We start from the raw sequence: 14,838 nt of genomic DNA, 5'->3' as shown, positions 1-14,838 counted from the left end.
GAGTGAGAACAATGAAACATCAGATGCCAACATTTCTTATTGTTCCATATGTGTTTAGTTCAATATCCAACACTTTTACCCCAATCAAAAAGCAAACTTCACCACAGTCTTCTGTACATTTTATGTCTGGATTAACAGGAAGCCAAAGCACATTATCAACAAGTCGATGTTCTCTTTCATTTACCTGCTCTTGTTTGAAGAACGTACACAGGGTAATTTTAAGCACAGGATGCCCCATGACAGCAATGACAGCTTACAGTCACATGGGAGAAAGTAAACAGCAATCACAGGTTCAAGAGGAAAGGGAAACACATCAAAATGTGAACAGTTTATAAACGGCTTCCTCAGATGTACATCACTTTTTTAAATTTATAATTTTAATTGAACTTTTCATTGGAGAAAATTGTAGATTAATAGGCAGTAGTAAATACTGACCGGAAAAGATCCAAGGCCCCTTTTGTGAGCTTACACCATGGTAACATGAGCAAAATATCACAGCCAGGTATTTACACTGATAACAAAGAAATGAAATCACAGCAAAGAGAATTGTCAATGGCCATATTTATTATAGCTTCATTCACAATAGCTACTCTGTGAAGTCACCTAAGTGCTCACCACCTGATGAGAGGAGGAAAGAAACGTGGCATATACACAACTTGAACATACTCAGCCACATGTAAGGATGAAATCATGTTATTTGGGGCACTGTGGATGGACCTGGAGGATATTGTGCTAAGTGAAGAAGGCAGATACCGAAAGACAAGTACTTCATGGTGGCTCAAGAAGAGGTTTGAAAAAAAAGTAAAATGTCACCCTGAACAAAGGATAGAGATTTATAGATGTTGGGAAGGGGTTGGAGAGGGTGGATAAAGGGAGGCTGGATTTGATCAGTGCACACTATGGGCAGGTGTGGAAATGTCATGCTGAACCTCACATTTACAATAATTCATGATCATAAAAAAAAATACAGAATAGCTCCCATCAGTCAAGGGTCCTGAGATTTGTCCTGTTATAACCCATCTACTCCCCTCCCTTCTCAGAGCCTGGACCTTCAAACCATTAATCTATTGACCACTTATATATTGCTAGCATTTCAAAAGTGTTGTCTAGCACATAGAAATGTGTGCCTGGGAAAATGGTGAAATAGTTACCTCTGGGGACCTGTTGGCCCATGACTATGTTAGAACTGTGGACACCATGCTGAAAAAGAAACAGGGTTCAAAAAGTAGACAATAAGACCTAATGACCAGCTAACACCTTGGTATGTTAAAGGCTACCTTATGAAGACTGGAAATTCTGGAAGTCTTCCAGGAAATAAATCATGAACACACAATTGAAGATCTATTCTCTGTTGGGCAGGGTGGTGCATGCTTGCAATCCCAGTGACTCAGGAAGCTGAGGCAGGAGGATGAAAGATGAAGGTCAGCCTCAGCAATTATAATGAGCACCTAAGTACTTAGCAAGACACTATATCAAACAAAACCCCAAAATGTCCATGGATATAGCTCAGTGGTTAAGCAACCTTTGGTCCAATCCATAGTACTCCAAATATTTTTTTCTCATCCTTGCTTCCACACACAGTCATGAAAATAGCCTCAATTGATAAATATTATTTTGACATGTGAATACAAACTAGTACTCTTTTTAGCAAAATATACAATTAAGTAACATGGTGTATGTCATTTCAGATAAAAATTATTTCTAAAATTATATCTTATTTAACTAATGAGGATTTTCAAGTATTTCTCATCCAAAGATGGGAATGATTTTGGGTAAGTTCACAAATGACAAATGAAAAGGATCGAATTTCATAGAGATCACAATGCGCAATATAAATAATGACTCAGTGGAATTGTATGAGGAACTCGAAATCAAAGAAATGGAAACGCAGGAGTAAAGGAGAAGGAGCAAGTTCTGTTTCCAGGTTCTGATACAGAAAATCAGTTCTGAGCTCTGAGGCTCTGCACCACTGAGCCCTGCAATCACAGGCACTTATTCAGTTTTAGTAGAATTGACACTTTAATCTCTCTCACAGAGTCTTCTCAGAGCACTCTTGATGTCCTTGTTCCTCAGACTGTAGATGAAGGGGTTCAGCATGGGGGTGACCACAGTGTACATTACTGAAGCTGTTGCAATGGAGTGTGAGTTTTGGGTCACAGCAGAACTGAGGTACACACCTAGGCTTGTGCCATAAAATAAGGAGACCACAGAGAGGTGAGATGCACAGGTGGAGAAGGCTTTGTACTTGCCCTGAGCTGAAGATATTGCACGGATGGAAGACACTATCTTGCAGTAAGAGTAAAGGATGCCTGTGAGGGGGCCTCCTCCCAGGAAGACAGCCATAATATATATCACCAGGTCATTAAGGAAGGTGTCAGAGCAGGCACATTGAATTGTCTGATTAAGTTCACAGAAAAAGTGTGGGATTTCCAAGTCTGTGCAGAAGGACAGCCGCAACATCATTAAGCTTTGTAACAATGCATGTAAAAAACTCACAAACCAGGACGCCAGAACTAGCAATCCACAGAGTCTGCGGTTCATAATGACCATGTAGTGCAGGGGAAGACAGATGGCCACATATCGATCATAGGCCATCACAGCCAAAAGAAAGTCATCCAACCCAACAAAGAGTAGAAAAAAGTGAATCTGGGTGATGCAGCCTGCATAGGAAATGGCCTTGCTCTGTGTCTGGATGTTCACCAGCATCTTGGGGATCGTGGTGGAGGTGAAGCAGATGTCCACAAAGGACAGGTTGGAGAGGAAAAAGTACATGGGCGTGTGCAGGTGGGAGTCTGAGATGGTGGCCATGATGATGAGTAGGTTCCCCAGCACAGTGACCAGGTACATGGAGAGGAAGAATACAAAGATTAGGGGCTGCAGGTCTGGGTCCTCTTCCAGTCCCAGAAGAAGAAATTCTAGATGTTGAGTATCATTCCCTGGGTCCATATGCATGTGACTACAGAAATGAGAAAAAGAGCATAGCTAATTTTCCCATAGACAGGTATTACATCATTGAGGTGAGACAATACATATTTTACTGGAAAGAAACTAAATTTTACATATGGGTATGCAGCTCAGTGGAGGAGTGCTTATCTAACATGATCAAGGCCCAGGATTCCATCATTTTCCCCACAAAAAGAAAAAAAAACAATGGAATGGAAAGTAATTAACTTCTATAGAACGTGCATGTGTCTGTCATGTCCCCCTAAAGGATGCTGTGCCATCTCTGTTGATGAATTCCTCTTTCACTCCCAGGGTTTCACTCGGAAGTCATGTATTTCAAAATTCTAAAGGAAAAATTAATAGTGCTTTTGAGAAGTATAAAAAGAGCGCTCCTGATGTGCACTCTGGTTGTTACTGTAACTTGGATACAGCGAATAGTGCATCAGGAAACATGGAAGGACAGATATCTCCTACTACACACATTTCATTTCTTCTGACTATATTCCCAATATTGTGATTGCAGCATCATGCGATAACTGAATTTTAATTTTTATAGAACCTACGTTCAGAATGGTTTCATTAATTTACATTCCAAAGAACTCTGGATAAGGAGTTCTTTTTTTTTCCTTTACATACTCACTGGCCCTTATTATCTTTGAATATTGTATAATAGACCTTCTAACTGGAATAACTTGTCGTATTTCTGCCATGGCTCTCAGCACTAATCACCCTGACAAGGCTCTGAGTGTCGACACCACAGCTGAAATGACCTTTTCACTACAGAATGTGGACAGGGCACCTGCAGAGCCCACTCGACACACTTTCCATGAACAAATGAGCAGACCCACTTAAGAATGCTGCTCCTCTTCCCTGTGTTTAAAAAGGAGCATGAAAATCTGTGCAGTCAACAGAGGGAGGAAGAGAAATAGAGAAGAATGGGGAGAGAGAGAGAAGGAGAGAGAAGGCAAAGGGGTGGATGGAACATGAAGAGGTGAGGGCAGAGAGAGAGTGAGCTATTTGGACCCAGGGGAACAGGACCTTGCAAGCCCAGGTGTCTCTTCTCCAGGAGGAAAAGACTTCCTTTGTCCTGGCAGCGTTCCAAACCCTGTAACCCTTGCTGGGTGTTCAGCAGAAAACATAACAAAAAAAGTATGTTTTCTAAAAGACCAAAGTTGTGACTCTCTTTTGACCTAGTTTTTAAATGTTTTATTATTGCTTTGCTGTGATAATTAAGTTTGGGGCTATTTTTTGAAAGTATTTTTATCTGTAGGTAGACACAATACCTGTATTCTATTTACTTATTTTTTGTGGTGCTGAAGATCCAATACTGTGGCCTCACACATGAGAGGCAAGCGCTCTGCCCCTGAGCCCCAGCCCAAGCCCTGTTGGTGTCATTCTGACACAATCTCACATGCAGGGAATCTGTTTTGCTCCCCTTCAGTCCCCAGTACTATCCCTCCTTCCCCTCCTCCCTCCCACTCTTCCTCTTCCTCATGTCAAGGTGTCTACAGTTCATACACATTTGAAAAAATGACCCAAGGTCAAAGATCAACAATTGACAACAGGAGATATCCAAAGTACCTACAGCAAAGTGGGGAACTTTTAATAGGAAACAGCAGATCTGTCTTCCCGGTGGCTGTTCCTTGCACCTGACCTATTGACTTTTCCCTAGATTCTCAGCAGATATGGCAGGCCTCTTTCTCCTTGTTTTAAAATTCTCATAGCATCATTGTGCCTGTTCAGAGTCTATAGGTGATAATCCAATATATGTGAGTGCTGTACCATGATCAAATCAGGATAAGGAGCTTTCAATCTCCTTTCCTTTATCAATCACCAGTTCATTGATTCCATTTTTTTCGTATGTGACATCAATTCCTGGTTGATCTTCTTTTTTTTTATTTTCTTTAAGTGTTATTTTATTAGACACCTAATAACTGTATAAGTTTATTGGGTATATTGTGATGTTTTGATACATGAAAATATTTTATAGTGATCAGATCAGGGTACTAGGAATAAAATGTAAAATAAATTGCTAGACTCTTAGAAATAAAAGAACTGGAAGTCAGATATAACGTTGATTTATCTAAAGAAAAATAAATTCAAATTTACTTGTGGATGATGGACATGATCTTTAGTGAAATGATGAAGAGGAGCACCTTCCAACAGCTGGCCAAAGGTGATGAGGCTTCTGGAGATACACCTGTGTCAAAGTGAGGAAAATCAAGAGGCACAGAGAAATAAGAGGGATATGAAAATAATTTGGAAATATGTAGAAAAGTTGACTTATCAGTGCAGAAGAACTTTCACTGGCATTTTCAATAAAGTGGGGATTCACAAGAAGAAATATCACATTGTTGAGGCAGATCCTTCAGAATGAATATCCCTGGTAGGAGCTCAATAACAAACACTCATCTGTTGGAAGACATTAAAGCCTGTAGACTTTCAGACACTCTCCACAGATACATCTCCACATGGGTGCTGTGCTCATGGAAAAGGAACAAGTACAACATCAAAATCAGTGAAAAACATTCTGTTTGAAAAAATAAAATGCCAAAATAAAAGAGAAAGAAAAAATGGGAAGGAATACCCTCCAACTGAAAGCAAAGAGTTTTAAAAATCTGAAATAGAGAAGTCTAAATCACTCCAATGCACTTACTTGACAGGCTATGAAATAATTACAATATAAAACTCTTTAGCATTCCTATTTTTCACCTATTAAGTAAATTTATTTTTCATGTGGATAATACCAAGAGAGGAAGAAGATTCTGTGATATATCTATATTAAGAATTTCTGATGCAGAGTTTTTTTTTTACAAAAAAATCCTAAAACTGGATCTTTCTCACAAATATTAAAAATGTCCTGAAATATGCTCCATTGTAATTTTTTTTAAAAGGATCTCCCCCCAGTGTACATCCCTCTGCTGTTCATTCTGGATTGATCTATTCCCCTTCCTTGCAAAGGTACTCAGGCTTACTTTTACTTTGATTTGACCCTTCATACCTCCCATCCATCTTCTAAATGAGATTCTGTAACCATAAGTTCATGGTCAACAATGACCCAGTGTTGCTGATTTCTGGGCACTTTTAGTATCTTATAAATCCATCAATAAATTAATTAATCTAGCAAAGGTCACCACCATGTCTGGGCTGCAGGAAAGGCTAGTTGGGCTCTCAGGGAACCTCAGGTAAAAGCTCTGGCTTCCATTCTCTTCAGTCCTCTCCTGCAGTGTTTGCTGTGTTCTCAGACTCACCTTGATGGCATCTCTGGTGGGAAGGTCGTCATGAACATGCACCAGTTCTTCCCTGGATGTTGAAGGTGCAGAGCGAGGCTCTGACCCCTGAAAAGAGAACAGAAATGGGTCCAGCTTTGGTCCTCAAGTCAGATTTGAAGACCTTGAAGAATGAATTATGTCCCATGGGCATGCACTCAGAGCAGGAGCAATCACAGCCTACAGCTTTCTCTATCTTCTCACTAAGCACATATCCTTCTTTATTCTGCAACCACTAAGCACCTGAATTCCCTGCAGGACTCTGGTCTATAATCAGGAAAGGAAGAGTTTGCATAGATTCCCCTGAGAGCAGAGTAAAATCAGGTGTATAATACCACCAATCTACAGGACCCATCTTACCAAAGTTCAGACCTCCTTCCACCATACCCCTCCTGTGAGTTATAGTTTTCTTCCACATGTGAAACTAAGAAACCTGCCCTGGTGAGTTATCTTATGTCCTCAAAACCCTGACTCATCATAGGTACACAGTCTCTGGTGTCTCCAGAAATTTTTTCTATCCCTCTTTAACAGAGGAGTGAGCTCTTTTTTTGTATAAAATGCGAATCCATAAGACAACACCTCACACTTTGCCAACAATACCTGCAATGTCATGCACCTGATAGACTCACATATTTCTAAAGAGGGATCAAATGATGGCTCTTACTTTAGGATGTGAGTATGCTTTTGAAGAGATAAGAATCTCTTCAGGCCCCAAGACTTGAGCTCCCTTCTCATTTCATGCTCATTCACAGTTGGCTCTTTTCATATCTCTTCTCTCATATTTCAAAATGAAATGTGATTCTGTATGTACTTGCAGATATGTGTGGGTGGATGACTCAACTCTTAAGAAAATTAGAAATCCACAGGCATACATGTTGTATTCACACCTGGTACCATGACCACTTTCTGTGGACCCACAAAGTATTTCCACAAACTTCATTTATTCCTCACAACATTGTTCTAACATCATGCTTGTTTCCCTCTTATTAATTTCAGAATAAAGGGCACTGGGGGTGTTAACTTTCTTGATATTAAATTAATGGTGCCATTTTGATGCCACATATTTTAGTGCATTATATGATGTTTCCATAAATTTATACACTGGGTAATGACCAGATCAAGGTGAGCATATTTACCTCCTCAAGATTTATCTTTTCTTTGTGGTGAACACACTCCAGACTGGTAGAAAAAAAGAAAGTGAAATAGGGGAAGGAGAAGGAAGGGAAAGGAGAGGTACTGAGGTTAAGTTGGAGCCAATTGTATTCCATGCTTTATTATTATGGCAAAATGAATCCCAAATTTATGTATAATTATAAAGCACTAATTGCAAAGGATATTGGATTCCATCATTTTTGAAATATGCAAGACCTTATCATGACCGTACTTTGCGACAGAACAGCAGAACCAATTCCACATACCCGACTACAACACAGTATCCTGGGGCCAATCTTCTTCTGTCCCTCCTGCTCCCTTACCCTTTCCAGCCTCTGGGAACCAGAATTCTGCTCTGAGCTCCTGTGAGAGCAACTTCTGTGCCTTCTACATGTGAGTGAGGTCCTGGCGTACTTGTCTCTCTGTGCCTGGCTTATTGCCCAGCACACAGTGACCTCAGGTTCTCCCATAGGATCAAGGATGCCAATTTTATAACAATTATATTTAAAAACAGTTAACCATTAATTAACACTTCTTCAGTTGAGCACATGAGGGGAACAGGTCATAGTAACGTTTTCTATCTTTTTATGAATAACCAGGAAAGAGGAGGTCAAAGTCTCCAGAGCAGTGGTTGTTAGGAGGAGATGGAAGCAATATTATCTTCATTTTATCATTATTTAATGCACACAAGTATTAAAGTATTACACTTTACCCATTCCTACATGCAATTATTGCATGTAAATTACACATGTTTCTGAAATTGTATAAGAAAATAGAAATGTTGACTGTCCTGTCATGATCATTACACACTGTATACATGAATTGAATTAATATGCCAACCTCTATTTGTACAATAAAGAAAATAACTATTGAATAAATTATTTTAAATGATGCATGTAAAAAATGATAAGATAATAGAATGAATCAGACATTATTACCTTATGTGCATACATGATTATATGACCTATATTACTACTCTACATCATTGAAACCCGAAGAATGTGAAGTCATACTCCATTTATGTATAATGTGTCAACATGCAGTCAAATGTCTTGTATAATGAATTGGAACTAGTTCCTTAGAAATACATTTAAATAATTGTTAAGAAATTTTTAAAAATTAGGGGAAAAATTTTTATGCTGTGGATATTTGTCTCATTATTGTAATGATTTACTACCTACATTTAACCTATAACAAACCTCAAATATGAACAATAGAATTTACTCTAAAATAAATTTAAATTTAAATTTAAATGAAATCCCAAATGTCAAAATAGACATATACAAATTATTTCAAAACAATTACAATTTTTGAAATGCAAGAAAAATTGGTCAATGTGCCTGAGTCAGTGACCTAAAAGAATAGATACAAATGGGTAAGGAACATGACAATGTGCTCAATTTCATGAGTACACAGAGAAAATCACATTAAAATCATCAAGGGGACTTTGAATATTTTACCTTGGTGTTTGCTGTAGTCCTAAATCTGCAACACCCAGAGACAGAGCGATTCTTTGCTGGGGAGAATCCCAGAAGCAGGAGTCTGTATCTGAAGCTCTTGTTTCCTCTGAGCTTAATTTATACTTTAGTAAAGCTTCTCTAGAGCCATCTTAACATGAGGCCTGGGACCATAGCCTGCCCTCGGTGACCTCAAGCTCATTGCCTGGTGACCATAAGGTCCTGCTACCTGGTAAAGGAGTGACCAGGAACCTCCAGAGACAGTGTGTATCAGATGGTCCAACAAAGTGGCAAAGGCTGAGTGGAGTTTTAAAATCTTAATTTAATATTTATGGACTAGTGATTGTACATATCCATAGGGTGAACGTGATGTCTTTAGCACATGTACATGGGAAATTTCTCTTCCCATATCATTACCTTATGATTCCAGGTTTGCGCTCCTCACTTCAGATCTTCATAAAACTCATGACAAGATCTGGGCACTGCAGCCCCCACCCACCCCCACTCACTGTGGCACACTAGGACTGGTTCTTCCTATTCACCTGTGTTCCTCTACCTGTTATCCAGCCTCCTTCCTCCTCCTCCTCCTGCCTCCTTCCCAGCCTCCAGGGCCACTATTCTGTATGTAGATTGAGGCTCCCTTCACCTCCACATAGGAGACATGCAGTGTTTGCTTCTGTCTGGCTTCTTTCATGGGACACAAGAAACTGTTACCATTATTCTCTTGTAAATAAGAGGATTTCATTCTTCTTGAAGGCTGAAGAGCACTCAGTTATAAATATACCACATTTGACTACTGTGAATAGTGCCCCAGGAACATTGGGAAGTGAAGGTACATCTTTGGAAGCTAATTTCATCCCCTCTATTTTGTTGTTATCAAGATCTACCTCCATGAGTCTGGATTTATTTTTCTGCATCCAAGCTAATATGCACATCTGTAGTTTTGTGGCTCAGTTCTTTCTCTTCAACCATCTGCTAATTTTCATTCTATTCAACTAAAATTCACACAGGACAAACTCTTTATCAGGAACTGGACTAGACATCACGGTTGCAGGCACAGATGAGGTAGGGTTCAGAATTTCTAGGAATTCATAATGTGTGTGATTGGAAATGTTCTGTAAGTTGAAGATGATGGGAAGGAAAGAGGATCCAACAAAAAGGCAGAAAATCCTCAGAGTTTGTCTCATTTGCATCACCTCAGAACACCTCTCTGCAACAGAGTTTCCAGGATTAAAAGGCACCAGGAGCATCACTTGTGAGTTTCTGTGTTAAAGGTATAATTTTGGTTTGTTAAAATTGAAGACAATCCCTTATTGTAGATAACTGGGAAAGTGCCCTGTTCTGTTCACACAACTGAGGTTTCCTGGTGAACGTTAAAAGGCTGATCCAATGTGGAACCTCAGGAACAGTCCTGGGGACAGGGAGCTCCTGAAGTGAGACCCCAGGGAAGAATGGATTTAAAACCTGTGAAAGCTGAAGTCGTCAAGGGCTGGATGGAAGAGGCCTGGCTTTTGGGCCCTTGATGTGGTGCCCACTGCTGCTCAGGAGAGTCCTGCCAGGGCCTTCACTGGGGCACCATCCATCTGACCCCTCCAACTCCCTGCTCCACAGACTATAGACAAAGAAGCTCAATATGTGGCTGACACCAAGGCCACATCAAGGTCATGTAGACAACAAAGTGCCCGCAGAACTGAGGAAGACCTCAAGACCAGTGCTAGAGTTTCAATCTTAAGTCTCACTCAAATGCCCTGTATTAAAGCTTGGTCCCGAACTTGGTGCTATTGGAAGATGGTAGAAATACTAAGAGGAAGATCTAGTGGGAAATCTTAGTTCATTTGGGAATTGCCCCTGAAAGGGATTGTAGGACCCCCATCTTTTCCTCTATCTCTTCCAACTCCAGGCCATGAGGTCAGCAGCTTTCCTTGGCCACATTCTTCCCATCCCTCGTCATGTGCTCATGGCAATAGGGCCATGCCATGGGGCCAATCCAAAACAGCTTGGAATAATGAAAACTATGATCCAAAACAAATGTTCTCTCCTTATAAATCAATTATCTCAGGTACTGTGTCATAGTAACAGAATTCTTACTTGCATAACCAGGGCATGATGCAAAGACATTACCAATAGTTTAGACCCACATGCAGAAAAGGCTTTGGACTGGTAGCTGACTCAAAATTCTAGAATGATAGAAGCTAAGGACACTGCTATGTTAATCATGAGGTTGCTAGAATAGGATAACTCAGGATTCTGGCAAGTCCAGAACAGTGTGTGGTTCCTATGTTTGTGGAGAAGGGGGGGGCAGTAGAAGAGGTTTACTTAAGTAAAAGCCATATTCTAAATGAAATATTTATCAGTAATGTCATGTCTCGTATCTATGTAGCAGAGATCAAGATCAATGAAATGTTATACGCCAACATTTCTTTTTGTCCCAAATCTGTTTATTTCAATAGCCAATATTTTTACACCAAATGAAAAGCAGACTTTACCACAGTCTTTGTACATTTTGTGTCTGGGTTGACATTGTCATCAAGATGGTGTTGTCTTTCATTTACCAGCTCTCATTAGAAGAAAGCACATCAGGGTAATTTGAAGCCTAGGATGCAACAGGACAGCAATGACAGCTTGCAATTCCATGGGAGAAAGTGAACAACAATCATGAGTTCAGGATGAAAGGAGAACACATCAACATTTAAACTATTTACAAATGGCTTGCTCTGCTTTCCCTTTTTATATATAATTCTTAATGAAACTTGGTTTGGGAGAAAGTTTTGGATTAACATGTGGTAGTAAAAAAAAAGACAGAGAGAAATCCAAAGACCCTTTAGTCAGTTTCCACCATGGTAACACTGAGCAAAATATCACAGGCAAGTTATCAATGCTGATAACAAGGAAATGAACACACAGAGCAAGGGGAAGCACACAGCTCATGTCTTACTACATCATTCACACAGGCTCAGATACGGAGTCTATCTAAGTGCCCATCACCAGAGAAGTGAAGGGAAAAAATGTGGCATATATACAACATGGAATACCATTTATCCTTATGTAGGATGAAATCCTGTCATTTGGGCCAATGTGGATGGAACCAGACCACTTTCTGCTAAGTGAATAAGGCAGATACGAAAAGAAAAGTACTTCATGGTCTCTCTCAAATGAGGAAGATAAAAATAAAATAAAATAAATGCTAACTTGAATATAGAATACAGATTACTATACATCAGGTTGGAGAGGGTGGATAATGGATGGCGATATTTGATGAGTGTACACCATGGTCATGTGTGGGAATATCACCCTGAACCTCCTTAATATTTACAGTTATTTATGCTCATAAAAATAACATACAGAACATTTTCCAGCAGTCAGGGATCCCATGTTTTTCCCTATTACAATCCCATCCACCTTTCTCCCTGCCCAGTACCTGGCCCCCCAGAACCATCAAACTGCTCAACATTGATATATTGCTAGCATTTCAAAAGTGTTGTCTAGCACATAAAAATATGCACCTGGGAAAATGGTGGAGTAGATACCTCTGGGGACATGACCTGTTTTGCCCATGACTATATTTGGCACTGTGGACACCATGCCGAAATAGAAACACAATCCAAAAGTGAGAATAAAACCTAATGACCAGGTAATACCTTGGTAAATTAAAGCCTACCTTATCAGAAATGAAAGTTTTGGAATTAATATAGGAAAAAAAAACAAAAATACGAAACTGAATATCAATTCTCATCCATGCATGGTGCACACTTGCAATCCCAGTGACTCAGAAGTCTGAGGCCGGAGGATCACATATCAAAGCCTTACTCAGCAATGTAGTAAGGCCCTAAGCAACATAGCAAGACACTCTCTCAAAAAAAAAAAAAAAAAAAGGGGGCTGTGCCTATGGCTCAATGTAAACAGCCTTGGGTTCAATCCACAGTATCAAATTTTATTTTCTCAGATTTACTTCCAGAATAAAATTATTAAAATTACCTTTAGTTGTTATATTCATTTTTTCACATGTGAATAGTAATTATGCATATTTTAAGCAAAATGAACAATTATTTAGCATTACATAAGTCATTGGAGATTATTTCTAAAAATATACCTTTTGGGATAAATCAGAATTTTCAAGTATTTCTCATCAAAAATGGGAATAATTTGGGGCAAGCATGGAAATGACAAGGGAAAGGGTTGGATTTCATAGTGATCACAGTGTGCAATAATGTGAATGGTGTAGTGGGATTGTATGTCGAAGTTGAAATCAAAACATGGAAACTCTGTGTTAGTAGAAGAACCCAGTACTGCTTCCACATTCCGGTGAAGAATCCCGGATCCTGGTTGTGAGGCTCTGAGCCCTGCAGTCATGGGCAATTATTCCGTCTCCGAAGAATTGACGCTTTTATCTTCCTGTGTCACAGAGTCTTCTCAGAGCACTCTTGATGTCCTTGTTCCTCAGACTGTAGATGAAGGGGTTCAGCATGGGGGTGACCACAGTGTACATCACTGAAGCAGTTGCAATTGAGCGTGAATTTTGGGTCACAGCAGAACTGAGGTACACACCTATGCTTGTGCCATAAAATAAGGAGACCACAGAGAGGTGAGATGCACAGGTGGAGAAGGCTTTGTACTTGCCCTGAGCTGAAGAGATTGATGAGATGGAGGACACGATCTTGCAGTAAGAGTAAAGGATGCCAGTGAGGGGGCCACCTCCCAGCAAGAGAGCACCAAAATATATCACCAGATCATTGAGAAAGGTGTCAGAGCAGGCACGCTGAACCACCTGGTTAAATTCACAGAAAAAGTGTGGGATTTCCAAGTCTGTGCAGAAGGACAGCCGCAATATCATTAAGCTTTGTAACAATGCATGGGAGACACTCACAATCCAGGACACCAGAACTAGCAATCCACAGAGCCTGCGGTTCATGATGACCATATAGTGCAGGGGGTGACAGATGGCCACAAACCGGTCATAGGCCATCACAGTCAAAAGGAAGTCATCCAATCCAGCAAAGAGTACAAAAAAATAAATCTGGGTGGTGCAACTTCTGTAGGTAATGGCCTTGCTCTGTGTCTGGACGTTCACCAGCATCTTGGGGATGGTGGTGGAGATTAAGCAGGCATCCACAAAGGACAGGTTGGAGAGGAAGAAGTACATGGGCGTGTGCAGGTGGGAGTCTGAGATGGTGGCCAGGATGATGAGCAGGTTCCCCAGCACAGTGACCAGGTACATGGACAGGAAAATGCCAAAGATGAGGGGCTGCAGTTCTGGGTCCTCTGCAAGTCCCAGAAGAAGGAATTCTAAATGTAGAGTATCATTCCCTGGTTCCATGTGCATGTGACTACAGAAATGAGAAAAAGAGCATAGCTAATTTTCCCATAGTCAGGTATTTCTCACATCATTGAAAGGAAACAATACATATTGTGCTGTAAATAATAATTTTCGTGATGGTTGTGTAGATCATGTTGCAGTGGTTGCCTAACATATGCAAGGCCCTGGGTACCATCCATATACCTCAAAAAGAAAAGGAAAAGCCAAGAGGAAGGGAAATAAACAACTTCTATAGAACATGTGTGGGCTCTAGTCCCCTAAGTGATCCTGTGCCACCTCTGAAGAGGAATTCCTGTTTCATTCTGATTGTTTCACTAGGAAGTCATGCATTTCAGAATTCTAATGAGAAAGTTATTCAGGCCTTTGAGAAGAGTAATTTGAGTACCCCTCATGAACACTTTGGCTGTTTCTGTGTCTTTTCTACAGTGAATTGTGCATCAGTCAACATAGAAGGGCAGATCTCTTCAAAATACACATTTTATTTTTTGGTCACATACCCAGTTATAGGATTGCTGCATCATGTGATAACTGTATTTTAAATTTTGTGGATTCTCCATAGTGTTTTCCATAATGGCTTCAATAACTTGCATTCCTGCCAACTCTAGGTCAGGATTCCTTTTTTTCTACACATACTGACTGGCCCTTGATATTCTTGATCTTTTTGATAATAGCCCTTCCAACTGGAATTAGGCTTTCATTAGCA

General features: G+C 40.1%; 2 protein-coding genes across 2 annotated transcripts; both read right to left on the bottom strand.

Moving 5' to 3' along the window:
* Nucleotides 1-2,019: 2,019 nt before the first annotated feature.
* Nucleotides 2,020-2,946, bottom strand: LOC308643279 (olfactory receptor 7A5-like; the record flags this gene model as incomplete). Its single annotated transcript, XM_081283186.1, has 1 exon — nt 2,020-2,946. One exon carries the CDS (start codon nt 2,944-2,946, stop codon nt 2,020-2,022), a length of 927 nt encoding a protein of 308 aa, XP_081139312.1.
* Nucleotides 2,947-13,205: 10,259 nt separating this feature from the next.
* On the bottom strand, nt 13,206-14,135 carry LOC308643278 (olfactory receptor 7A5-like; the record flags this gene model as incomplete). The annotated part of the gene is made up of 1 exon (XM_081283185.1): nt 13,206-14,135. The coding sequence occupies one exon, from the start codon at nt 14,133-14,135 to the stop codon at nt 13,206-13,208; it is 930 nt and encodes a 309-aa protein (XP_081139311.1).
* Nucleotides 14,136-14,838: the final 703 nt, after the last annotated feature.

This window comes from Spermophilus citellus (assembly GCF_964194105.1).
Source record: "Spermophilus citellus genome assembly, chromosome: 3".
Lineage (NCBI taxonomy): Eukaryota > Metazoa > Chordata > Mammalia > Rodentia > Sciuridae > Spermophilus > Spermophilus citellus.
This window is presented reverse-complemented; position numbering and strand designations above follow the sequence as displayed.